The 27,064-nt window shown below is 42.5% G+C and overlaps 3 protein-coding genes across 4 annotated transcripts in view; 1 reads left to right on the top strand and 2 right to left on the bottom strand.

Annotated features, from left to right (window-relative positions):
* Nucleotides 1-4,743: 4,743 nt before the first annotated feature.
* dctd (dCMP deaminase) lies at nt 4,744-15,335 on the bottom strand. Its single transcript, XM_069677005.1, has 6 exons — nt 15,245-15,335; nt 13,825-13,924; nt 12,416-12,551; nt 11,808-11,924; nt 8,278-8,374; nt 4,744-5,574 (listed from the first exon to the last, which is right to left on the bottom strand). Exons 1-6 carry the CDS (start codon nt 15,289-15,291, stop codon nt 5,490-5,492), a joined length of 582 nt encoding a protein of 193 aa, XP_069533106.1. The 5' UTR covers nt 15,292-15,335; the 3' UTR covers nt 4,744-5,489.
* A 1,820-nt stretch (nt 15,336-17,155) lies between these two features.
* cep44 (centrosomal protein 44) lies at nt 17,156-26,677 on the bottom strand. The gene is made up of 11 exons (XM_069677004.1): nt 26,654-26,677; nt 22,571-22,668; nt 21,028-21,175; nt 20,763-20,900; nt 20,015-20,089; nt 19,564-19,731; nt 19,246-19,395; nt 19,034-19,132; nt 18,210-18,275; nt 17,644-17,681; nt 17,156-17,286 (listed from the first exon to the last, which is right to left on the bottom strand). Exons 2-11 carry the CDS (start codon nt 22,660-22,662, stop codon nt 17,226-17,228), a joined length of 1,035 nt encoding a protein of 344 aa, XP_069533105.1. The 5' UTR covers nt 22,663-22,668; nt 26,654-26,677; the 3' UTR covers nt 17,156-17,225.
* Nucleotides 24,050-27,064, top strand: part of fbxo8 (F-box protein 8) — a 9,828-nt gene continuing 6,813 nt past the window's right edge. For both annotated transcript variants that reach the window (XM_069677002.1, XM_069677003.1), the window contains exons 1-3: nt 24,050-24,241; nt 25,712-25,817; nt 26,010-26,093. In XM_069677002.1, coding sequence (XP_069533103.1) covers nt 24,068-24,241; nt 25,712-25,817; nt 26,010-26,093 — 364 coding nt within the window. In that variant the 5' untranslated portion in view covers nt 24,050-24,067. The remainder of the gene's footprint in view (nt 24,242-25,711; nt 25,818-26,009; nt 26,094-27,064) is intronic.

Below are 27,064 nucleotides of genomic sequence, written 5' to 3'. Positions count from 1 at the left end.
GCTGGAGACGAATAACCTTTTTAAGAAGCACTTCTTCCTTGTTCCTTATCACATGAACTGAACCAGCCAATCAGAGGCGAGGATGACTTAGGACGGGTTAATTTAAAGACAACCACAGAGCTTGATTTGGGACATTATCTTTAAGGGTTTAAAGATGTAAAACTAAGTGAGTGAAGCAGTCGTACACAAGCAACTGAACAATAAAATCCCTGTTTTTCTGAATGGAGTCTGGTGTGTTTGCAGAGAGCGATGTAACGTCTGTGTGTGGTTAAAACAATCCTCTTCCTCTGTAACAGAAAGGTCTATCTCTGTAGGGATCCTTCTGTGATGTCGTCACACACTTCGGTTGGTTTAAAACAACTCGAGTTAACCTTCAATGACTGAGACCGGCTGTCACCTACTTCAGGGACCAGAAAAGAAGTTTGGAACACGTGAGCAGTTCCTGAGTTTGAGCAGAGGACAGCATCTCTTTTAGTTTTTCAGATTGTTTCCTTTGCTCGGGCCTCTCCATGCGTGTCCGCTGTGCGTTACGTAACAGAGATCATGACTCTCGTTTATTCCGTTGATGACTCTCTCTTCTTCCTCCTTCTCCTCCCGCTCTGTTCTTCCCTCCGCTCGGCCCTGGCTAACACAGCATGTGATTCGATTGTCCCCACTCTCCGTGTTTGCGTACTTTCCGCCTCTCGCTCTTTGTTTAGTGGCCAAAATCAAAGTGCGGCCCAGTGCAGCCATGCAGAAGGTGCTTAATGCGTCTCAGCAGACTGTGGTTTTCAGCACGAGGTTACGCTCCGAGCTGGTGGCGGCTCAGTTCATTAGTAATATTTTACCGCCTCGTTGCACAAAATGAAAAATTACACCAGTGGGGGGGTTGCGAGTGTGAGTTCCAGATTTCAGGCTTTCTGCACACGGCGCACCCCGAGGCTTTCAATACACGCCACAGCTCTCAGCTGCTCGTGCTGTGCGCTGCGCAGTGATCTGTGCAGCGCGAAGGTGCCAAAATGTTCGACTCCCTGACAACTAATGTCAAAACAATTCTAATTATTTTCCAATTGAAATTCAAAAAGTTAAAATATTTTTAAAACGCCAGAATTCTCCTGCAGTCGTTCCTGCTGTGCAGAGATTACATTGTTACTGAAAGAAAATCTCTAACACCAGCCTCCTCTGGTCTGACTACAACTTCAGGAAGGGAGCGAGTGTCCCCGTTTTATTCATATTCTACATTCATAATTTGGGAAATGAAAGTTTGTTTAGACACCTGTGAAAAAAAGTCCAGGCTCCGTCCTAACACACCGGCTTCACAGAAACACAACACAACAGAAAGACGCCGCACATCCAGACATCACAACGGGACACTCCGGGGGCCGGATGCACAAACATGTTCTTAAGATAAAAAAAAATGTAAGAAGTTCTGAAGAACTTTGCTTTCAAGAATCTGTTGTGTTCTTAAGTTTTTTCTTATGAAGAAAGTTAGGGAAATAAACATGAGAACTTTATTCAGGAATAAATGCTTTGAGAATCCGGCCCCAGGCCCGTAGGGGGCGCTGAGTGGAATAGCTTGGCTTTGGTTCAAGTGAGAAAGAGTCCAGATTGTGTGATTAGAGGCAAATCCCTAGCAATGGTCTGTTCTCCATAACAACGGTCTGAGAAATAACAGACCTCAGAATGCGGCAATGAACCAATCAGAATCAAGTATTTAACACAGCCAGGTAATAAAGTTATTTTAATTCTTTCACACTTCAAGTTGTGGAAGGCAACTGTGAAAACCGAGAAAAGAATGTTTAATTGGAAAAGAACAAAAGAAAAACATGTTTGTGTCACCAGCTCATTAGTTTGCTCATTCGCGATGAATGTACAGAATCCGGTGTTGTAGTCGAGTCACCAAACTGCGAGTCCGAGTCGAGTCTCGAGTCCCCAGTGTTCAAGTTCGAGTCGAGTCCTCCCTAAAACTAAGCTGAGCTTAAAGTCGCGATCATCTGTGAGTCCATGTTTATCCGGTCCTCAGGTCTTAGAGGGCGTGATGTTACACCACGGAGCCAAATGATCCATAAATGATAGTAAAGATAGACAGCGAATGTGATGGATGTACAGATCATCGGAGCACAAATAACAAAAGAATTAGGTTTGAAATTTAAGTGAAAATTGTCAAGTCAGCAGGTTCAGTTGACCCAAACGTTCCCGTTCCTCTTTTCCAGCTCCTCCTGGGGGATCCCGAGGCGTTCCCGGACCAGGTGGGATATATAATCCCTCCGGTGAGCTCTGGGTCTGCCACGGGGCCATTTTACAACACAGTAAGTCCAGCAGAGACCTGGTTTACTGACTGATGCTAAGAGGCTCGAGCTAGTCAGGTTTACTGTCGCGTTGTATGTTTCATAACTCCGTGAGCATACATGTGGGGATATTAAGATGCATCTACTGGACAGCTTATTGTTACCTTTGCAGTTAATGAAGCCTTTACTATTAACAAACAGGGCTTTTTATAAGTACGCCCTCATTATCACACACGCTTTATTATACAGGTCTTTATCTTATTTTTTAAGTAACTCTACCTTTTTAAGACATCCAGGTAAACACACCGCCTGAACGCACACACTCAAAAGGAAGTGATGTCAGGGTGTGTGTTCTCTCTCGAGTGCAGAGTAATGATTGCAATCGATGAGAACAAGGTTCGGAAATGAGCAGCAAATCAATCTGACGGAGCAATGAGCCTCAGAGAGGAGCAACGTCTGCAAAACGTCTGAGAGCAACGGAATACCGAGCGTGTATTCCGAGTGTGTGCAGATGGATGAGCTAACTGTTACGTTAGCTGTTTAAGGATCACTGAAATCTGTTTTTATACACTTGTAACTGAGATTGACGGACTGATCATGGAAGGAGCACACTATTTATTCATTGTCTCAAACACAGTTTTGGCATTTCTGTATTGTATCTGTTTTTACACCAGTACTGACACACCTGATACCTTTATGTCCACATATACGAGCTGCAGATCTCTGGGGCAGCTGACACTCCGATGCTGCAAAATCAAATTGTTTGTTGATTGTTGATCACCAGTAAGTGAGTCTCTCGAGTGATTTAAAGGTTAAAGTCAAAGTTTCTTTTTTCTGTGAATGGATGCTAACGTTAGCTGTTGTCTCATAGTAACATACAGGTGTTGTTGACACGTACCACCTACCTAAAGATTGTTGCAATCGAAGTGCACCCCTTCATGAAACAGTATTCCCTGATGGCAGTGGCCTCTGTCAGCAGGATGATGCGCCCTGCCACACTGCAGACATGGTTCAGGAACGGTTTGAGGAACACGATGAGTTCAAGGTGTTGACTCGGCCTCCAGATTCTCCAGATCTCAGTCCAATGGAGCGTCTGTGGGATGTGCTGGACCAACAAGTCCGATGTGCTCAGGCACCCGTTTGTGTTCACTTGTTTGGTTCAGTAGTTAAAAAGAAGACCCATTAGTAAGTCGCTGTGCTTAAAAATATCGCTGTACACTGGAATGACGTTACTAAGGCCACATGCTCACATCATGGCACCTTTCACATCCAACATAACTCTCCTTTAAGATTGACCAATAAACAAACAGACGTGTCCCTTCGCTCTGTCAGTGTAAAAACTGTATTTGTCACATAAATAATGAACAGTCACACTCGCTCATGTCTCCATGTTTTATTGACTCTAGCTGCTCTGACAGCTGAATGAATGAAGAGAACGAAGGATGGTGCATAGAGCATAGATGTAGTGAATACAGACACATGATGAACAAGTGATCAGCTCTCATACGCCTCATGTAACAGCCTGTTAGACGTTTAACGATGTACAGCTCGTTAGCAGCTATTCTTCGAGGACAGTGTGGTAAACGGTCATGCTTTTAACGCCATCAAACTAAAATGGATTTTAAGAGATGGAAGAGGTTCACACGTTCCACCACCTGAAGACAGCTACACCTTTCAGAACATCATTTTAAAATGTTCATTATAACTTATACATTTATATACTAAAATATACTAAAACATGGCTGTAAATGACTCACAGGTACAAACAGTGTGTGAATGTCTCCAGTAGATGTGTTCATCCTGCAGCAGTGAAACAGGCTGTAATGGCTGCAACGTAATCCTTGATGGGTCAAAGGTCGTCCACTAAAAGTTCTTGTTGTTTCCACTGACAGGCTCAGATTGTTATTCTAAGTGTGTGACAACATGACAGAAAGGATCCCTACAGAGATAGACCTTTTTGTTTCAGAGGAAGATGATTGTTTTAACCACACACAGACGTTACATCGCTCTCTGCACACACACCAGACTCCATTCAGAAAAACAGGGATTTTATTGTTTGGTTGCTTGATCACAACTGCATCACTCAGTAAGTTTTTAGCATTTTTGTGTGTCAAACAAACATTGTGTTGGATCTAAACTAACCATTAAAAACACCAAATTCACACAATAACAAAAACAAACTAAGTTAGCATGTCAGCAGCAGAGCAGCAGCTCCTGTGTCCTGTGAGCTAAAATCACTGTTTTTCTCAATGGAGTCTGGTGTGTGTGCAGAGAGCGATGTAACGTCTGTGTGTGGTTAAAACAATCATCTTCCTCTGTAACAAAAAGGTCTATCTCTGTAGGGATCCTTTCTGTCATGTTGTCACACACTTAGAATAACAATCTGAGCCTGTCAGGGGAAACAACAAGAACTTTTAGTGGACGACCTTTGACCCATCAAGGATTATGTTGCAGCCATTACAGCCTGTTTCACTGCTGCAGGATGAACACATCTACGGGAGCACTTTTTACACCTGTAAGTCCTTTAGACCCAACGCATGTGAAAGACAGCGTCCACGTTAAAAATAAAAGCATTATTCTTTAAATCAAATTAGCAGCAGGGACCGATTCAGTCGTTCAGTTGCATAAAACAAATGAAATAAAAAGAATGCTGTCCAGTAAAAGATAATTAGTATCAGGGTTTCTACAGCCTACTTATAAAATATGAACATTCACAGAACTTGTACCTGTTAAACCCCGACAGCACACTAAGCATCTCCCCGTATCCAAAGTAACAAGATTACCTGGGAAACTTCCAGCGTTAATGTGAAGGTCAAACGAAGGGAAACTCAAGGTGCTTCTGTTTGAGTCTGAAAGCTTGTTTGAAGGAGGTAAAAACAGGCTCCAGGTTTTCCCTGTGCAGCCGGCCATGAGAGGACCTGATCCTCAACACAAAGGTCCTTGTGTTTCCCTAAACCCAAAGAGAGTTTAAAATAAAAGAAGCAGGATTGAAAGACCTTCTGCTACAGTCAGCCACAAAGGGTGAAGCATCAAATTAAACTTTCTTATAAACCCAGTTCATCAAAATATCAGAAGACGCCAAAGTCGAGGCATCCTTGAGTTTTCCTTTGGACAAAGCAGGGGGCAAGAAGACCTACAGGAGAGAGGCATCAAAGTCCCTTTCAATCTTCCCCCTCTTCCTCGCCGCGTTCAGGCGCTCCCCAAGGTGAGCCGTTTGCATTTTCACTGTGCCGCTGTGCTCTGCATTCCAGGGTGGTTAATGGAATTAAAATCAATGACAATCTCTGTCCTCTTGGGCTGGAACTGCCTGCAAGATCACACAGAGGGAAAAAACAACACACACAAAGTCACACACGGAAAACACCGAATAAAACATGTATGAGGATGAAAGTCACCCTTTCATCCTGACACACACACACACACACACACACACATTACACACACACACCGGACACACACACACACACACACACCGGACACACACACACACACACACACCGGACACACACACACACACACACCGGACACACACACACACACACACACACACACACACACACACACACACACACACACACACACACACACACACAGAAGAGGAAACATATTTAAACCTGCGTTAAAGTCTGCTGTTAGCTTTATGAACGCTTCAGCGTCATCATATTGAAGCTCATAGCTACATCACCTGGTCGATACGTCCTACAAACAGCTGCTTGAAAAAGAATTACGTCTTATAAAGCGTGCCGTCTTTCTTCCACTCGCTTTCCGAATGGAATCTCGGGAGAAGAGCTAAGCGAACATCCGCTCACAGGAAATTGTAATGGCCGAAGTGGGACTCGGGCTGATCCAGCAACAGGAAATTAGAGACTGTTGTTGCGACATCTTAGAGACAGCGTACCTGGATCAATCACGATGAAGCTCGACGTGTGAACGGACTCCAGCAGCACGACGGGAGGCGGACGCTTCGTTCGTATCGCTGATGTTTGGAGCTTAAGCTAAGAGGTGTCACACCGTCGAGCTGCGGCTCCTTTCTTTCAGGCAAACACTTTTTTGAAGGCTTGAGCTCGGCATTTTGGTGGTCGCCATGTTTTTTCACCATATTAAAATGAGAGGGTGGAGCTGAAGAGGAGTGAAGGGTGAGCAAACGCTAAGTTATCAAAGCTAAACAGTCTGATTCATTAGCTGGGGAATGAGTTCGTCTGCTCTGGCTGAACGAGCCGGTCTCATCACTTCAGCCTGCCGTCTCCTCTGCAGGAGAAGCCAACAGTCCTGACTCCCTGCACGGGCCGCCACAAACACATCAGTGTATAGCCCCTTTCCACTGGTCAAAGACCTGCTAACACCAGCTTTGTTTTGTAGTGGGAAAGGTTACAATCAGCATTCAGACCCGGGTCACATGACTCTGCAGTAGACCCGGTAATTATTGCCTCGGCTCCAATCGGCATTGATGGGAACACAAAACCGGTCGACACGCTAATCTCCGCCCCCTTTCTGGCGCGTTGCTATGACGCACACAGCTACAAACTCCGCTCATCTCTGTCTGAGCAGCGCTCGAAACATCGTTCCAAATTTGTCGGGGCCGAGTTTGATAAACAAGAATCAAAGACCTAACCACCGTAACATCTTCGTTTGTGACGTCAGACGGTGACGCAGCAGACCGACAGGAGGATACTTCACTGGCAATGGGATAAGAGACAATTGGCATTTAGCGCCAACATGCTAATTTTGGTGGGAAAGGGGTGTATGACAAACAGTGAACGAGCTAACAAGCAGGTTTGGTGAGCGCAGACACCGACAGCTGCTAATCAGTGCTAACATATAAATGAGTGTAACAGTGTGTGAGACGTGCTGGACGCTCTGTAAAGCGCACACACAGATTATCTGTCTGATATTTACATGAACAAATCTCCAACAGGCTCCAACAGCACAAACACGGCCCAGAGGTTTAAACACTTACAACAGATGGTTCTTCACTGCCCATTCGAGAGCGCGCATATTAACAACTTAGAAATCCTCAGTCTGGCTTCTTTAAAAGGTCACACGTCTCTCCTCCTCGCCTCCGTGTTTTCATGCGAACCTGTGCTTTTCCACCTGCTACACATGACGGACATTGTCAGAGACAGACAATCGCAGCAGAGGCACCAGGAACCGTTTCTCAGCCTTAGAGACCCGACCGGATCTGACCTTTAATTCGACCAACCAGGAGGCCCCAGGCATGCCTCACAGCGCTCAGCCTGCCCTCAAAATGTGTCATTACCATGCGCCTCCTGCATGTCACTGCTGCTCCTGTTCACTGTGCTGCATCACATCGAAATCCTGTCACAATCAGGAGTCTGTGTCATCGCTCCCATCTCAGTCACTGTTTATCTGATTGGTGCTCCTGCACACAGCTCTGTTAACCTCCCCTCCTGAGCTGTGTCTGATGAACTCTCCTGCTGCTTCCAGCTCCTTGAGGCTGACCAGCGCCCAGTGTGATGAGCTGTTAGCTCGGATCAGTACCAGGATTTCTCTGATGGACACCAACTACCGGCGTCCTGTTTCAGCTGTGGAGCGCCTGTCCATCTGTCTCCGCTGAGTGGCAGTTTCACTGTATCTAGCAAGTCACAGGTGGGCTGAGATCTGTCTCACTACAGCGCTATGAAGCCACAACAAACAGATGTTACTGAGATTTAATGACAATAAACAGGCTGAGAGGATGCTGAGAGAACTACATCAGGAGGCAGGGTTGTAAAGAGGCTGAGGTCATGCTTTGTCAGGTCTGTCTGCAGGACAACAAGAGCACTACTTTAAAATGACTGTTTTTTGAATGGAGTTTGGTTTGGCCGTTTGTTGTGCAATCTCAGGATGCAGGAGAATCTCAACACTGACAGGCCTCTGATGTGACAGTGTCGTGTGAATTTCACCCTGGTGAATGAAGCTCGTTTGCGTCTCCGGTCTGAGCACACCGCACCTTAATAATTGCTCCATTCCTCCTCTAATTAAAGCCAGAGAGCAGAGAACTGTGACTCACCTGTATTGTATTCCTGCCATGCTCAGCAGCTTCCTGGAGGCAACCATCTCTGGTATGTCATGGTACTTATCAGAGAGATAGACCACGTCCTTTATACCTGGACAGAGGGAGGAACAGTGTGCAACATTAGGACCATTTTGAGTCTCTGCAGCAGAGACGCTCTTCTTCCTGGGAAAGTGGATGACATTTAAAAGCAGGAAGAGAGAGAGCGAGATGAAAAAGCAGGAAGTGCATTCAGCAGATGCTGCTGGATTTCCTGCAGATATTCAGAGGATGGGTCTTAATATTTCTGCTGACCACCATGAGGACTCACTTTGTGTCTCAGTGCTGCTGAAGCTCCGAGAAGAGCAGATTTAGAAGTTTACACTGACCAACATGTTCACACTGTAACGTGAAGACAACCTGGTTGAATGATAAATCCTCTGGGAGCAATGGGCCACTTTTCCTTCTGGTGTAGCCAGCTGTTAGCGATAAAGAACTTCCCGTAAAGACTTCCTTCTCCGTGCGCTGCATTGTTTACGAGTTCAGATACGATGTCTAAAGTCCTATTCATACAGGACTGTTATTACCTGGGGACCTCCAGTAACTTGTAATAATTGTGGAGGTGGTCCGTGATCGTAATCCCGTGTGAATCGGCCATGTCCGTAATATGTAAAGTAAAGATTCCAGCGCTTGTACCGACCATATTTTGGCAAACCCGTGCAAATCAGCATCTCTGTAATTTGGGGTCAGATATTTCTTTTCTGCAATGCTTTTGTTTTCTCCGCGCCTTTTTCCCGCCTCCTTCCCGGTCGAGAATGATGGAGGCTGCGGTGGAAATTATAAACAATAGTTTTGACAGCATCAGGAGGCTCATCTCGCTACACAGCAGGGGGACCCATTCACAGAAAGAGGAAACTCAATCACAAGAGTAAAATCTCTACAGACGATGAGAGGGATGATGTGCATGGAAACATGTGGGAAGGAACGTTCTTCTACTCCAAGTTTTCCTCACCCTGGTGCTCTGTGCAGGCCCTCATACAGCCTCTGCCTGAAGCAACTCAGTCAGCTCTGCCCCTTTAAGAAACCCCGCCCCTACAAGCCCGCTTTCATCTGATTGGCCAGCTCTCCAAAGCCTGCCGAGGGGCAGAACTCAGTGTTTGAGGCACACCTCCTACCCTGTATCTGTGTTACAGTCGTCGGCAGAAGAATACAGTTCAATTCAAATGAATCGTCTGCTGCTCTCGTCCTTTGGCTGTGACGGAAATACATCAGTGTTTACTTTTCCAAAGAAACACCTTCTACAAGACATTCTGAACCAACCTGACGAGCAGAGCCGTCGAGCAGAGAGGTGGAGTGAAAAACATTTCAGAGGAAGACTGAGCTGCTGGGAGGCCGCGTCCTTGAACTGTGGGCAGATGCCCAAATATAGAGTTCCTCCACTTTGTGACATCACAAAGTATGAAAGCGTTCACGGCAGCCTGCAGACTGACGCTGTGTCCTAAATGCCATACTACACTAGCAGCACGTCCTGATGTGGCCATGTAGTCTGCAGCATGCAAACAAAAGCAACATTTACAGGACACCAAAAATGCCCGGATGTCGTTCTGATTCAGAGAAAATCTCCAGTATGCATCGGACCAGTCTACCTCGCCTACTGTATCCCACAATGCAAAGCGCTGGAACTGGATATATGTAGTATATAGTATGGAGTATGCAGTATATAGTATATAGTATAAAGTATAAAGTATAAAGTATGCAGTATGTAGTATGTAGTATGTAGTATATAGTATATAGTATATAGTATATACTATGCAGTATGCAGGTAGTATATAGTATATATTATGCAGTATGCAGTATGCAGCATGTAGTATATAGTATATAGTATATAGTATATAGTATAAAGTATGCAGTATGCAGTATGCAGCATGCAGTATATAGTATATAGTGTAAAGTATGCAGTATGCAGTATATAGTACGAGTATGCAGCATGTAGTATATAGTATGCATTATGCAGTATGCAGTATATAGTATATAGTATAAAGTATGCAGTATGTAGTATACAGCATATAGTATGCAGTATGCAGCATGTAGTATATAGTATAAAGTATGCAGTATGTAGTATACAGCATATAGTATGCAGTATGCAGCATGTAGTATATAGCATGCAGTATGCAGTGTGCAGTATATAGTATAAAGTATGCAGTATGCAGCATGTAGTACGAGTATGCAGCATGTAGTATATAGTATAAAGTATGCAGTATGCGGCATGTAGTATATAGTATATAGTATAAAGTATGCAGTATGCAGCATGCAGTATATAGTATATAGTATAAAGTATGCAGTATGCGGCATGTAGTATATAGTATATAGTATAAAGTATGCAGTATGCAGCATGCAGTATATAGTATTAAGTATGCAGTATGCAGCATGCAGTATATAGTATATAGTATAAAGTATGCAGTATGCAGTATGCAGCATATATTATGCAGCATGTAGTATATAGTATGCAGTATGCAGTATATAGTATAAAGTATGCAGTATGTAGTATACAGCATATAGTATGCAGTATGCAGCATGTAGTATATAGTATAAAGTATGCAGTATGCAGCATGTAGTACGAGTATGCAGCATGTAGTATATAGTATAAAGTATGCAGTATGCAGTATGCAGCATGTAGTATATAGTATGCAGTATATAGTATATAGTATAAAGTATGCAGTATGTAGTATACAGCATATAGTATGCAGTATGTAGTATACAGCATATAGTATGCAGTATGCAGCGTGTAGTATATAGTATGCAGAATGCAGTATGCAGTATATAGTATAAAGTATGCAGTATGCAGTATGCAGTATGTAGCATGTAGTATATAGTATATAGTATATAGTATGCAGTATGTAGTATGCAGCATGCAGTATGCAGAGTGCAGTATGCAGCGTGCAGCGTGCAGCATGCAGCATGCAGCATGCAGCATTTCGAACACTGCCTTTTTTAGCAGGGGATTACGCCAACATACTACTACCTAAAGATTTGAAACCCACCTTTAATATGGACATCCAACATTGCAGTATTGTATACATGTCTTTAAATGTGGGGCAGGATAATACCCCCTCTTTAAATCCTTCTACAGGACGGCTTTTATGAATTCTTCATTATCTGCTGTTTTTTATCCGTCTTTAATCTCTGATGTTATATCTGCTCTCTTTTTATCCGTCTCCCTTGTTTGCTAAAGCACTTGGTCATTTTAATAAATAATGTGCTATATCAATAACAGTTATTATAAATATTTGATGTGCAAAAAGCACATTTCACATCCCCCAGATCCCTCTCTAATACAGACGATTTTTACTACTTACATCTGACTGAAGATCTGACGCTGTGAAGATACTTGGGTAGCAAAATGTGTTTCAGAAAACTGTGACAATATTTGTTTTGAGGCTTTAGACATTAAACGATAACACAGGATAGGAGCAGACTGTCAGTGCCAACTTAAGCTGGTAAAACTGATGACTAACATAAACGTGTGTATGATAGCTGTGGACACACACCTGCCTGGATGATGAGCTTGGCACACTCGTTGCAGGGGAACAGAGCCACGTAAATGGTGCAGCCTTTCACATCAGCACTGTTCTTGTTCATGATGGCATTCAGCTCTGCGTGGCACACTGCGGGACAGAGCGGGACAGAGCGGGACACACAGATACAATACTTTATTATTACATACATGGAAAGAGGAAGCTATAAAGGAACCTGCCTCCTGAAGAAGACACAGAAAACAAAGAAGATTAGATGTGATGACTGAGATATTTTGTGAGTTGTGTATTGTACTGCGAGTACTCGTTAAATCAGCTTGGGTTTTTTATTTAATGACAGTTTAAGTTAAACATAAAACAGAGAAAGAGAGGAGGAGCTCTGTGTGAAGGAAAAGGTGTCACACCTCAAACCAACACAGAAACATGAATGTGGGAGGAGCTTCTGAAGGCAGAGACCACTTCATTATTTATCCTCTACCGCCCTCTACAGGCCGCAGTGTAGCACTGCAGCTCAGAATAGAGAAACACAGAAGCCTGTAAAACATGATGGTGATGTTCTGGGCACACCTCATCAGGTGATTCATGTGAACACTGAATGATGTCAGACGGCCGTCAGCTCTCACCGTAGGGGTACTTAGTGTCCAGCCTGTTCTCAGCAGAGCGGGACCACGGCAGCAGGTCATCATCGCAACCGTTGGGCATCCCGTTGTAACCAATGCCAACGATCTTATTCTCCTGGTTCACTATACAGGCCCCCACCTGCAGACAGGAGACAGGCACAGGTGTGTCACCTGTTTGTCTGGATGCCTTCTGTTGTTTAATAAAGCAAACCCTCTACCATTTCCCCACTGAGATTTAAAACATGTCCAAGCTGAATGTTGCTTCTTTATCTGTTTCTTCCTGGTCACCTTATTCCTCTCTCAGGTAAAGACTCATCATGTGGCCAGTAACAACATCAGAGAGAGTCAAAGTGTGCGTCCTGCTCATGTTCACTGAGAACAGCTCAGCGCACGACAGACTGTACTCGCGCTGCTCTGCCTCTCTCTGTCTGCCGTCACACTTCACGCCTTTTTAATCAGCCTTTCTCCGCTTCGGGTTTGGGGTCATTTTGATACCGGGATTGTAAAGTCATGGTTCCCCTTCTGCATTCATCACACTTACATGGAGGCCATCTTCCTGTGATGACGCGCTCAGGGTGGGGAGCTAAATTACTGCTATAATGTCACACTGCTGAGTCCCAGGTCGTCTCTCCAGAGGAACGTTATCATGTCCATACTTCCCAATTTAAGAGCAACAAGAAAACTTTCAAGTTAAAACAACATATTTAACAACTCATTAGCAGCGGTTAGCATTCAGCCACGTCCTAGCTTAATTTATTGTTTGATAGTGTCAAATAACTACAAAAGCGTTCATTCCTAGCTAACCATAATGTTTGCTAAGTAAAGGTCATGTTAGCTAAGAATTGGGTGAATGCAAAAACATCGTTTTACCTGGAAATACTGTCGAAGTTTCACTACCCACCGTCTTTAAAACGATACCATCTGTCAGATTCCCCACGTTTATACGGTTCGATGAACATGAATACCTGCATTTGAGCATCCGACCCTCGTGGTGCGACAAAAGAGAAAGGCTGCTGTGATGTCTTGTGAACTGCTCTGTGCACATTAAGGCAGCTTAATAACTAAAGATCTAAAAATCTTGTAGTTGATGGTCTGCTTGTTTTTGTTGGTCATATAAAAAAATCTGTATTAAATTGAGACGGTTTCATGAGCAGTTAAAAACTCCTCACAGCAGGTTTAACTAAAATATTGTGTTGACAATCAGTTAAATACCTTTTAGAACCTTCACACACACACACACACACACACACACACACACACACACACACACACACACACACACACACACACACACACACACACACACACACACACACACACACACACACACACACACACACACACACACACACACACACACACACACACACACACACACACACACACACACACACACACACACACACACACACCTGAGAGCTGGGATCTTTACTCCTCTGTGCAGACAGAAAAGCTACAGCCATGAAGTACTCGGGCCACTCCAGGTAGTCCTCTCTCTTCCTGGTGGTTCCTCTGCAGAGGAACACACAGGACAAAAGAGGGAAATCGATCACATATTCAGGTTCTTCACTTTTACTTCAGCTCGTACACAAACAGTAACCTGCTGATGATTTGCAACACGATTAGCATGAACACAGTCACTTAAGAACTTCACAGACGTCTCCACAGCGTGAACATGACATCTCACAGTCTGCCTCTCATACGGGCAGCAGGGGGCAGACTGCAGTTTAATTTAAAATCTCTTCTCTCAGGAATATGGTTTGGTTTGGTTTGAGCTCGGCTCTGTCAGCACGTCCACGAGCTCTTTGACTCCATCTGAAACTCTGCTCCTTCATCCACACAAGGGCCGACAGGAAACTGTGCCAGGCTCACTCTGTATAAAGTGTCAACTAAACTACGTGTTGTAGGTTTCAACGATTGTAACAAGAACATATAACTTGAAGAATGGATGTCAATGTTTGGTTCACTTGTAATTTATAAAACAGTATCAGGTTGTTCCTGTATGAAAGAAGTGAAGTCATCATTTGAAAGCCTTGAATTCAGCGTTTTGGAAGACGCCATCTTGGTTTTCCAGAGTCAGATATGACCATACACAGGGTGCACTGGCATTGTTGCATCTCTCCTGGTCGACGGCGGTAGTGACTTGTCAATCACAGGTAGCCCCGCCCTAACCCCTCCCCCCTTCCTGGTCTGTGTGACTCTCAATGGGAGCATCAGTGACTAAATGAACATCATGCTGTGTTGAAGAAGAAACTAGAGACTGAGACCATAAACTCATTAGGAACATGTTTACTGAGGGAATACATCAGGAGAGGAGGAGGAGCATTTTCTCATAGACTTCTATAGAATCACTTATTTTCCAACCAGGGGAGTCGCCCCCTGCTGGACATTAGAAAGATGCAGGTTAAGGTCACTTCAACAATGGATCCCCTTGTGAAAGCAATAGGCTACGCCCAGTTCAGTTCTTATGTTCATTTTGTTTTTAACCCCAGAACCCTCATGTATATACATTCAATGTAAATCTTCAATATTAACAGCAGCATGGCGTGTTTCATCACAGTACAGTTATATCATTTAGTTAACAGCTTAAAAACACGCGCGGAGCGCAGTACTTTGTTCAGTAGTATTTTAGATTTAAGTAAAGAAATCACAATCTTGTCCTATAACCACTGCCTTGATGTTAAGTCAACTGTCAGGTCATAAAGATTCAAATCACATACACACAACGCACGTTTCATTTAACAGAAGAGTTTAACGTAGATAAAAGTATAAATCCGGACAGAATACTTGTGATAAACGTGGCAGACAGCAGAACACGTTAACAGTCGTTACCCGTTCAGAAGAGCTGGTGTCGGCTGCTGAATCTCCTCCATGCTCATTCAGGTAAGTTACACAGATTACTCGAGGTTCTCCTGTCTCTCCCGGGACTGTGGTCTGTTTCAGTCAGACACGCCGCACAACGTCAACAGGAAGCCGGAAGAAATCTCCCGCGCTTTAAAGTATCTTTTCAGCCCCGACCTTTGCCTGCCAGGAACAAACCTTAACACTTTCTCTGGCACTGGAAACTCTTACCACAATAATATCCCTTATAAGTTTAATCTTAACGTCTAACAGTAATGAAGGTTGTAAGGGAGACGTAAAAAAACACAATGAAGGAAAGGGAAGGTTCAACCTGCCTGGTAAAGTGTGCGCAGGGGCAAAATACCCACGAGATTTTTCTTTGGTATTCTCCTTTTAGCGCCATGTATCGCAGTGTTTTAAAGTTGTGTCATTGAGGGAGTCCCCAGCAATATATTTTCTAAGTAATCCCACTTAAAGTTAACACAATAACAGGATGTTTGAATATGTGAAGAGCATCAGGGTGTATTGTGAGAATAAAGACAAAAACTGTTAAAATAGTGCATCTGATTTATTTGTTCCCCCGGCACTATCACAGAAAGTTCAACTTTAATTAATAACCTGTTAAACAAATACGAATATTTTTATATTCTTTATTATTGTCATTAAATGAACATATATGTCATTTATTTATGTCTTTATTTCAACAGTTCACACATAACATACACACACTTCACAGTTTCAGACATGTTCATTAAACTCAGACATTTAGAATCAAACACGGTATCTGGGCCAGAGGCGGGGGCTCTTTGAGGATTACAAACGTGGTTTGTTCTCATGACAAATAAAACAAAGTGTCTGTAGCTGGAGTATTGTGGAGTATAACAGGAAAATGAAGGCTGATCTCTTTATCCCTGAAGCACAGAGGTCAAAGGTCAGGGACTTGTAACTGGGTTTAAGTAAAAGCACCCTCACAACTACTGGGTGGCAGAGCAGCAGCTCCTGTGTCCTGTGAGCTTAAATCAGTGTTTTTCTGAATGGAGTCTGGTGTGTGTGCAGAGAGCGATGTAACGTCTGTGTGTGGTTAAAACAATCATCTTCCTCTGTAACAAAAAGGTCTATCTCTGTAGGGATCCTTTCTGTCATGTTGTCACACACTTAGAATAACAATCTGAGCCTGTCAGTGGAAACAACAAGAACTTTTAGTGGACGACCTTTGATTTGGCGCACTCCCTGCAAGATGTAAAGTAAAATGATCCTCAGAATTATAAAGTAAGTTTGAGTGTTGCTCTAAAAATATCAGTGTGTCCCAGCTGGGAGCTGCTGACAGAGGAGTGTGTTTTAGACTATTAATTTGATTTGTAAGAACTTTAAAGCTTCTCAAAGTGTAAAATAGGAAACTACTTCAGTGTTCAAACCTCACATTTCCCCTGGTGGAGGTTCGCCGTGTCGCCTCGGTCAGCCTCAGTGCGTCTGCAGAAGAAGAGCTTCTTGTTAAAACCAGGCTCAGCCCCAAATCGTCTAACTTGCGTTATGATTCAGTCCCACACATTTTGAAGTAGCCTAGCAGTTGTATGTCCTGTCAAATCAAATAAAGAAAGTACAGTTAAATCGTTTTACATCAATGCTTATTATTAATTTTGTATATAACCTTTTTTAGGCTGGACAGAGAAAGTCTTAAGTCACCGCGTTAGTAAAATAAAAGACACACAAGAAGCTGCTGTTTGAAGAATAAAGCCTTTTATTTTGGCGGGCTACGCTCTCATCAGCAGAGGACTTAGAGTTAAAAACAATTACAGGAGTTTCTCAGTTTTAGAATGTACAAGTATTATTATTATAAAACAAGCTGATTAGAACATAATCTTAAAAATAATGTTTAATAAGGAACTTTAACGAAGTCAGGAACAAAGAAAGGTGTGCTGAAACTGTGACTTCAGACTCGACCCAAACCAAGATCAGGATTATCTGTCACAAGTTATTCGCAGGTTGTTGTGGAGGACTCCGTGTTCTTCAGCAGACTGGAGGTGCTCTTCAGCCTACAAATGTCAGGCACACACACACACGCACCCACGTACACACACACACGCACAAGCACACACACGCACACGCACACGCACACGCACACACACGAACACACACACACACACACACACACACACACACACACATATTAAAGTCATGTAAGAAACTCTATCATATCATAAACTTGTGTTCAGTGTTTTTATGTTGCACGTTGATTTTACATTTTTACGGTGTCATAACTTATTTTGTCTTCACATAAAAACATTTAAACAGACTCAGTTTGTATTAAAACATTTTCATGAGTCAATAAGATTTTAGATTTAAAAAGTCTTAAGACTCTCGGTGTGTAATACTGAGAAACATGAACGTACATGTTGGTGATCCTGTCCAGCCTCTCCTTCAGCTCCTCCTGCACAAACAGGAGTAATGTCAGTCCACGTGGACTGAAGACAGACTTACTGCTGCACAGTGACTGTCTGAAAGCTTTACACACACATAATTAAACTTTACGCACAGTGAATAGTCGGGTGTTTGCCAGAGCTTTGAGTTTCTTATTCAGAAACATGCACACAAGTTTCGACAGTTTCCCAGTTTGGGGTCAATAAAGAACATGTATATCTCCATGTATCACACCATGGACAGAATAACACACTATATTCAACACTTGATATAATGCAGCCCAACACCAAAATGTACACCCTCCAGAAATACAACATCTACACCTTTCAATATGTCTCAGTGAAAAATAGATTTTTGTTGTCATCTTTTTTATAGCTGCACGTTGGTCTGTTTTTAACCAGCCATCTCCTGAAATGTTCACAACACAGCTCAACAGACAATGCAACGAGAACACTGGTTTGGTCTGACAGGTAAAGACGAATGGGAAAAGCTTCGATGTGTTTATCGGCAGTGATGGAGAGGTGAGTCGTCCGCTCACCTTTGAGGCATCAGACATGGAGCTGGACACAGAGGAGGAAGATGGACACGGCGGCAGGACGCTTAACTGAGCGAGAGAGGGAGACAAAGAAAGTGTGAAAATAAGCTTCATCAATAAGAGTCTGAAAACGGGATTAGAGCTAGAAGTTATGGAATAAATAAACAAATACAGTCTGTGCTAAATCTGTCCACACACCAGCAAATTAAACCGAGTGCACAGACCGAGCGTGCGCAGGTAGACAGGTAGGTAGGTCCTCCCATCTGTACGCTCTTTAATAAATACAAAGCCACTGGTCTTGGTGAATACTCGATTCTGATTGACTGACCAACATAATTTGTTCAGAATGTACGCAACTCATTAACAAGATAAACCATCTCATTACAACAACGACGGACTAAAACATTTATTTAACCTGTTTGTAGAACATGAAACTTGGACTGCTTTGATAACGCAGCTGAGGAGAGAAACTTGAGCTGTTTAAACACTGAGTGTCGTCCTGCAGTACCTCTGAACACCACAGGGTGGCGCCTGTAACACACAAGCTGCAGGAAGTACACTGCCCCTCTGAACTAACTGATACTGTGGATCACATCAGCATCATCTCACCGTCCAGCTCTCTGCTTCAGGCTGAGCAGACGGTAAACATGGCTGACAGGAAACACAGCCGATCTGTTGTTGGTAAAACACACATGGCCGCTCAACTAGCTGGTCTTGTTGATGTTAAACATAATGTCAGATAATAATTACTGTAAGTGCATACATGCAGAGGAAACAGGTTTAAAGAGCAGACAGTCTCTTCGTGCAGGCAAAGTGAAATGTTGTACCTGTGTGTTGCTCAGTTCTTGTTTGGTCTCCAGGAGGAGGACTCTGCTCGTCAGGTTTTCCCAGCTCTCTCTGGATACGCTGATCGCTTCTCCTTCACTCTGCAACACAGCATGGAGAACACAACATGTGCCTGCAGTCTCATGTTTTAGTGCATTTGTTGTCTGTGTAACGAAGAGAAAATAATAAGACATTTAAAAAATGTCACATGAACCTTGTCTGTGTGTGTCTGTCTCTCCAGGTCCTCCAGGCGTCTCTCAATGTCCCCCAGGCGTCTCTCCAGGTGTCTGAACCAGTCCGGCCCAGTCTGAAGACTCTGCAGCCGAGCCTCCACGGACGAGAGTCTCCCTTCCACCTCCGAGGACTGACACACAACGGAGACAGATTATATTACACTGAACCATCCCTCTAAGTCACCTAGAGGACGTCCTGGTCATTTAGACGCTCTGATTGCTGTACTTCAAAGACAGAAACTCTGATTTTAAAACCACATACAGAGCTACAACTGTAAACTTAATGATTAACTGCTTACATGAAGACGCTCCTCCCTGTGCTGCTCCTGCTCCTGCTCCTGCTCCTGCTCCTGCTCCTGCTCCTCCTCCCCTCCTGTCGGCTCTGTGATCACGTTTCCAGGAGGACTGGAGGAGGACGTGTTTGTGTGAAAAGCGTAGAGATTTTCTGTGTGATTCACAGCAACTGGCTGACGGGACACCTGAAACACAGAACAACAGGTCTAATCATTCACCTGAGCGACTCGTCACACCTGTCCGTCAGCTGCCCCCCTCCGTGAGACGTGTTCACATTTGACATGGGCCCTCTTGGCTGGTCTCAACTGTTATTGTTTTTTAGTCAACCAAAGGTGTTCCTCTTGTGTTCTGTTGTCTCCCTGTTTTTGTGTTTTTAAAGCACTTTGTGACTGTCGAGTGACGTGAAACCGTGCGTGGTGGTTTCAGTGGTTGTAGAGCACTTTACACTGTACTCACAGCGTTAGCATCAGTTAGCATCGGCTGAGCTTCTCCTCTGACGTCCTTGTGTGGGGCCGGACATCTGACTCTGGGCTGCAACACACACACACACACACACACACACACACACACACAAACACGCAACACACACGCAACACACACGCAACACACACGCAACACACACACACACACACACACACACACACACAAACACACACGCAACACACACGCAACACACACACACACACGCTTGTTGAATGTATTACCACTGTATGTCTTGTACTGGTCACATGATTTGAGCCTTCGGGCAGTAAAAACAGGCCATACATATCGGAAAAGATGAAGATTCACACCTGAAAACACAGGTGAGCTCACCTGACCAACCCTCCAGTGTCACTCCCCTCGTTATCACAGTGTCATCAGCTTAACTACCAGCGTTGGGAATCACCGGAGGCCAGACTAATCGATACTATTAAGATACGCAACTCACAATAAGATATATACAAGGCTTATTTCTATTATTATTATTATTAATAAATATTATAGTCTGGCTCTTTAATTCATTACGTCTCCATTTTTGGTAGTAGGATTCACTCATCAGCCTGATGATCAGAGTTAAGTCTGATTTGTTGGAAACGCAGCATGATTAAACAAAACAGACCTGATTAATCGATCTCAGATTGGTCTTTAATAAAAAACAGGAGTGATTTCCAGCCTCTGGTGTTACAGAATTACAGTGACAATGTAAATGTAAATAAAGTGAAACCTTCTTCAGCTGGTTGTGTTTCTGCAGGACCAAGTTAATGATGTCACAGACGACGGAGATTTTCCTCTGAGAGAAACCCCACTGCAGGAACTGCTGCTTGGTCAGAACGGGCTTATAGTGGAAGATATCTCGTAGCACCTACACACACAAACACATACACACTCACAGTGGAAAGAACCACGACAGGCTGCTCCATAAACTGTGAGGACGAAGCGAAAATCCACTGTGCACAGGCAGAAAACACAGAGCTCAGTGTGTGTGTAACCTTATAAAGAGCGTCAGTGAATCGGAGGTCGGTTTTTCCCGTCAGCTCGAGTCCCGCTGCCATCAGCTGCTCAGCAAAAGGTGGAGAGAAGGAGGTGAGGGTGAAGCTCACTAATGGCAGAAAAGCAGAAGGATCTCCTTTGGAAAGGCTGAAAAAAACAAACAAAGTGTGAACCTGTGAGAGTCACTGAGAATAGAAGAGAATATGTCATGTTCACACAGGTAAATGTGGATGTAACTGCTGTACATCACCTCCATGACTCTGTCAAGCTCTTTGTTACTTGAACTGTGATCTTTTACATTTTATAAACTATTAACTTGTAGTAATTATTGTTCTCATCTTAGACAGGTAAAGACAGAATAAAAGTTAAACTGACATTTCTGTTTGGATAAATGTAAATAAGAGCGAGTCGGGGTGTAAGAGCTGTAGCTGCTCGTTGGGCTCCACTGGGACAACAGTGACACCTTGTGGTCGACATGCGACATTACAAGACCCATTAAACACCAAGTCGCAGGAAGGCTTCAGGAATGTTCTGGTTGGACAAGTTCAGTGTTATGAACAAGGTACATTGCAGAGCAGTATTTACCTGAGACACAGGTACGAGACATTTGAGTCAACAGAGTAGAAAAAGTTGCACAAAATAAAAGATAAATACACTAAAAAAGGTAATTGTACTACCTTGTATTGTACTGTATAAAAATCCACTGTGTAACACACATGAATCTTTTTTATATCCCACCAGTCAAGGAGCCCTGAAAGAGTGCATGACCAAAATGGTAACTTTGTTTCATGGTATGCTGTATTACTTATGGATGGATTTAAAGTGAAATCTACTACTTATTGTAATGTCACAAGTGATCCTCGAGAACTTTCCCAATGCTTTAATAAGGAATGCTGCCGTCTATACTGGATCTCAATCAAACTACTTTATTACTTTATAATAAAGTTTCTGTCTTTCTCTTTCATGACCTGTTTATGACCCTCTGGTGTGAAGACAGAACAGATCTAATCTCCTTTATTTATTTATAAATAGCTGATGAATTATCTATCTATTTCATAATTTCAGTAATAACTTTAAGTTATTTAAGTAAATGAACAGTTATTGGTCAAGTGTATATCTTCTTTATTTAAATAATGCTGTATCTAGAAATTAAATTTACTTAAAGTCAATCAAAATGTATTAAAGAAGAAATAAATGAAACTAAAAGACAAACAGACTTGCAATCCTACAGAATTATAAGAATATGACCATTTACAGTCAATCCTACATGATTATAAGATTATCGTAACTTACAGATTTATAAATAAGCAAAAATCCAACAATACGGCTTTAACATTTTGAAATTACAGGTCCTTTTGGACTTGTATAAGACTTACTTCAATGGGACTACTTTCAAAGATAACTGTAACAGTAATCAGATATACATTAGACTCTATTCCATAGTATTGGCTCCAAAATCAAGTACATACATATATTGTTTTATTAAATTGTTATGTCGTGTAACGTGTTATGATTATATGAATTTTCAGTGTAATAGCCTACCTGTTGTAGTCGACATGTCCTGGGTACTTTATCACCCGCAGGAGAGTTTCCAGTTTACGGAGACAGCCGTGAACATCTCCGGTAGACAGCATGTTTACCTATAAACAAGAGAGACAAACACAACAACAAATGCTGTTTTCATAGGTAACATGTTAGCTTTGACGTTAGGTAAAGCTAGGTGACGATGTTTTTTCTAACCGCAGTCAGTCGGCTCCAATCCTGTGTTGTGGCAACAGAATTAAGAAAGAAGACGTGAAATTAGACGCTCCAACTCGAGCTACTGTCAAGTTTCTTTGCTTAAATAATCTTGTGTTGTATTTATTAATCTTCACTGCTTCAAAAGGCCAAATAACCCGTGTGTGGTTCCTCTAACGGACGCTAACTGCTACTTTTGGTGTAGCTGCATTTGTTTCTGCCGGGTGATCAACAGCACGAATCAGGATTGGCTGCTGTACGCATTACGTGGAAGTTCGTTACGAGCTGACGTCAGTGACGTAGAGGCACGAACGCTGCTTCCACTTTGTTTCGCTTTGTTTGATCACTTTCTCGCATATAAAATCGTTTATGTACATTGAAAATTAATGTGTTTGACTACTTATTGTGAAATACTAAACTTATGTCATTGATCTGTCTGTGTAAGCAGAGGGGAGGGGGCGGAGAGGAGGGGCAGAGCGGTGACAGGGGAAACGATGGGAACTTCATATCTTTTTAGTGATCAGATAATTTGGCTCGACTCAGTATCAAGGCTCCCGAACAGCTCTTCGTTTAGAACCACCTCTGGATTTAAAAAAATGTCAGTATGCCAAAAACGATCATTTCATTCCAGAATACCTTAATTTTACATTAAATTTACTATACAAACCTGAAATAATAATTTCAAACATTATTACATATCGATATTGATTGCAAGATTCTTGATATGCAAGAAATACGTTCAAGATTCTTAATCTGTTATAGATTTAAACATCTGGTCAGGTTTATGATAAGAAAAAAGTGGAAAATGCAAGAAATAAATATGTAAAGTAGTTTATCTTTTAAACCTTGATATAGAAGGTCATATTAATGATGAAAAGTGTCTTATGTCAAGATTAACTATCATTGTTGACAAAAATAATAATTATTATTATTGTTATAATAATAACACACTAATAAATAACAACACAACTCTGTACAGACATATCCCATATGTATGGGAAAATATGACACAATAATATATTTCGGCTGTGTTCAAGACATGTTTTTTTTCTCATGCATTCGTCACTGCAATTTAAATGTGCGCTCCTGCAATTTACAAATGTCTCTTGCTAGGTATTTATTGTTATTACCAAAGTGAGACGTTTTCGGATCAACACTTTATAATGCTTTGTATTGATTTGAAGAAAAAAAAGAAAAAGAAGTCAGCTTCCCTTGTTGACTTAAAGGAGCCGGTTTTTCGAGCCGACTCGTTCTTGACAGACACATCACTAGACTGGAGGAGGAGGAGGAGGGTGAAAACACATGATAATTGTGTTACAGTATGGAAGGTTCCTCCCGAAACACAGGAGCAGCGGCTCTGTTTTTATTCGTACTTGGCTGAATGAAAGACAGCTGGATTCGTTTGATAGCAGGGAAACTGCATCTCCAGCTGTCCGTGTGTGCAGGTCGGGCTGTCAGAGGAATCATTTAACTCAGGTAGGTAACGTTAGCTCGGGTTACGGCGCTGTGTCGCACTCAGTAGGAAATACCGAAGCTTCTTTTTACATCTATCAACATACATATCCTTTAACTAAGCACAAACATCAAAGAGGTTGGCTCGACACTGTCTTTTTCAACTTAAACTAGCTCTGCAAGCTAACTCTGGGATTTGTAAGAACAGATAGACATTGACAGCTAGCTCAACCAATGATTCTCCATTTTGAATGCTGTTGTGATATGTGTGACCAAATAGGATCGAAGGGGGCGGGGCTACACGTCAAACTAGCTTGCTTGCTCCACTTTCCAACGTTGATGTTTACAACTGTGTGATGGATTTGTTTATGCAACACGGCTGACGTTAGACGGGCTGAGAGCGAAAGGACAGAAAACACTGGGCAGTTACGGCTCTGTTTACTGGCTCACACGGCGGCTAAGCTACCAAGCTAATTTAAGCTAATCAGCACAGAGTGTCACAATGCTGGAGTACAGTCTGTCATGACTGTATCAGTAGATACAGATTGTATGTCAGTGGTTTGAATACAATCTCGAGCACAATTATCTGTGAGGCATATGACTGAGCACTCTGCACTCTTGTTTATTACAAGAAAAACTTTGTAAACAAATATTAAAAATATGGCTGCCACTTGTTTAGAAGATGGACTAGTTGCAGACAAGATTAAATCACACATTTGCACACCAACACCTGTAGTTATTAATAAATTGGGATTTATTAAAACATTAAAATGGAGTTTGTGTTCTTTATAACCATTTAGCCAAATAAGATGCTTAATGAGCACTGAGTCAGTCAGGTGCTCTTTGTCACCAGCCTGCCCTTTCACAATAAAAGTCTTCTTTATTCCACTTAATTTTTTTTACATCAACATGCTAATAAACAGAACCTGACAGATTCTTAAAAACAGATTCTGATGTTAGAAAATATCCCTAATTATGAATGTAGCTGTCGCTATTTGGACATTTTAAAAATGCATTTAAAGTAGACCTTTTGTTTTGGTTCTGAGAGGGCTTCCTCCGTTAACATATATAAAAGGATATTTAACATTATTATACATTGTTAACCAATTCTAGAGTGGAGCTCTGCAGGACAAATTACACGATGACAGCATTTCTATCACCCCAAGCATTGATTTAATTGTTTAAAAAATATGTGTTCTGTCAGGTAAAATTACGAAATGAACATTAGCTTAGCTTGTGTTTAGGTTCAGGTTACTTCAGTGTACAGAGCCAGGCCATACAAACGTAAGACCGACCACAGAACATCCATACAGGTTTCACTGTACTCATCTGTGTCAGAGAAGTACTCTGTATCGACCAACACTTTAGATATTGAAATCATTATTGGGGGAGAAAAAATGGAATCAGAACATGATAGCATATCTCTGTGTCCTGGGCAGTACGTTCACTGTGGTGTAAGTGATGTGCTCATGTGCTGTGTTACTGTACATGCAGATGGGTCAGGCACTGTGGAGGCTGCCTCCCAGACAACAGCAGCAGCTTCAGGAAGAGCTCGCCGAGCACCTGGCCGACCGAGGGGAAGGAGGAAGACGAGAGCAAGGTAACAAAAAACATGACGTGAGTCTGGCTACAAAATGTGGAAATGCTTTGGGTTTAAAGTCCTTAAACACATTTGAACTCCATATCAGAACCAAGTAAAATCAGTCACCCTGGTGTGTCTTTTGTCACATTATCATGTTAAACTGCAGTAAGAAGTTAAAAGTCAAAAATCCTGATATTTCATGTTTCGTAGGGAGGGATGGAGGTCCTCAGAGGAGAGCTCCTCAGCACTGTTACGGCCCCGACATCTACCACCTGCTGAGAACACGCATGGGAGGTATGAACACACAGACACACGCTAAGCAAAGCAGAGCTAACTGCTACTGACTCTGCGTGTGTCATTTCACAGCACCCTCTGGATTTTGACTGTAACATTATTTTCTTTCTTTATTGTCATAAGCATTGTTTATACTTCCTGGGGTCTGCTACAGTCACACACACACACACACACACACACACACACACACACACACACACACACACACACACACACACACACACACACACTGCACACACTATAAAACACAGCAAAACAAACTCATCTCATTAAATTAACAAATTCAGACAGAAACGAAAGAGAAACTTCATCATCAGATTCTCAGGACATCAGACCAAACACACAATTCAAAATAAATCCCAATTCTTCCTGAAGAAATAGTAAACCTCATTTTTACTCACCCTTTAAAACAAATCAATTAATAAACATAAATGCGTGTCTGAATGACCCCTAAGCGTTTTAACAGATTTATAATCCTGCACTAACACACATTAAATTCCAAAACAATTTCTTGCATCAGTTTTCCTGTTTACACATTAAAAAGTTGTTTGCTGTCGTACTTTGAGATCATGTTTGAACAGCTCCAGGTCCACCTGACCACCACTCTCTTTATGACTGTTGTCTGTATGGTAGCATGAGCCTTCTCTCTGTTGTATTCTGTATTATACAAACAATTCAGACTACATGTGAGGAGAAAAACAAGTCTGTAAATGTGTCTTAAGACTGGATTTGAAAGCGGAAACGGTGTCAGCACCTTAAATACTAACTGGGAGACTGTCCAGAGTTCATGTGCCAGTACAGCAAACGCTCAATCACCTTATTAGGGCCTTTATTCTGACGGTAAGCAGTTCAAAGTTCACTGATGTTCTCTGGAGCCTGGCCATGCTAACATTGTAAGTCACAAGTGAGATTTTAAAATGGATTATAAGATAAAGGGTCACCAGTGCAGGGAGGTTAAAACCGTGATGTGA

This window comes from Semicossyphus pulcher, unplaced genomic scaffold (assembly GCF_022749685.1).
Source record: "Semicossyphus pulcher isolate SPU_LCO1_2020_fin unplaced genomic scaffold, fSemPul1.0.p SCAF_27, whole genome shotgun sequence".
NCBI classification, from domain to species: domain Eukaryota; kingdom Metazoa; phylum Chordata; class Actinopteri; order Labriformes; family Labridae; genus Semicossyphus; species Semicossyphus pulcher.
Note: the sequence above shows the minus strand (reverse complement) of the source record. Positions and strands in the feature narration are given on the sequence as shown.

Bases quoted from the DNA above. Each gene is read 5' to 3' on its own strand.
- cep44 (XM_069677004.1), bottom strand. From the start codon at position 22,662: ATGCTGTCTACCGGAGATGTTCACGGCTGTCTCCGTAAACTGGAAACT. The intron at 18,276-19,033 runs GTACAACATTTC...TCTCTCGCTCAG, and splicing joins AAGAACTGAGCAACACACAG to TTAAGCGTCCTGCCGCCGTG. The intron at 17,287-17,643 runs GTACGTTCATGT...TGACATTTGTAG, and splicing joins CTGGACAGGATCACCAACAT to GCTGAAGAGCACCTCCAGTC.
- dctd (XM_069677005.1), bottom strand. From the start codon at position 15,291: ATGAGCATGGAGGAGATTCAGCAGCCGACACCAGCTCTTCTGAACGG. The intron at 11,925-12,415 runs GTGAGAGCTGAC...TCTGTCCCGCAG, and splicing joins GGACACTAAGTACCCCTACG to TGTGCCACGCAGAGCTGAAT. The intron at 8,375-11,807 runs GTGTGTGTCCAC...CCCTCTGTCCAG, and splicing joins CAAGCTCATCATCCAGGCAG to GTATAAAGGACGTGGTCTAT.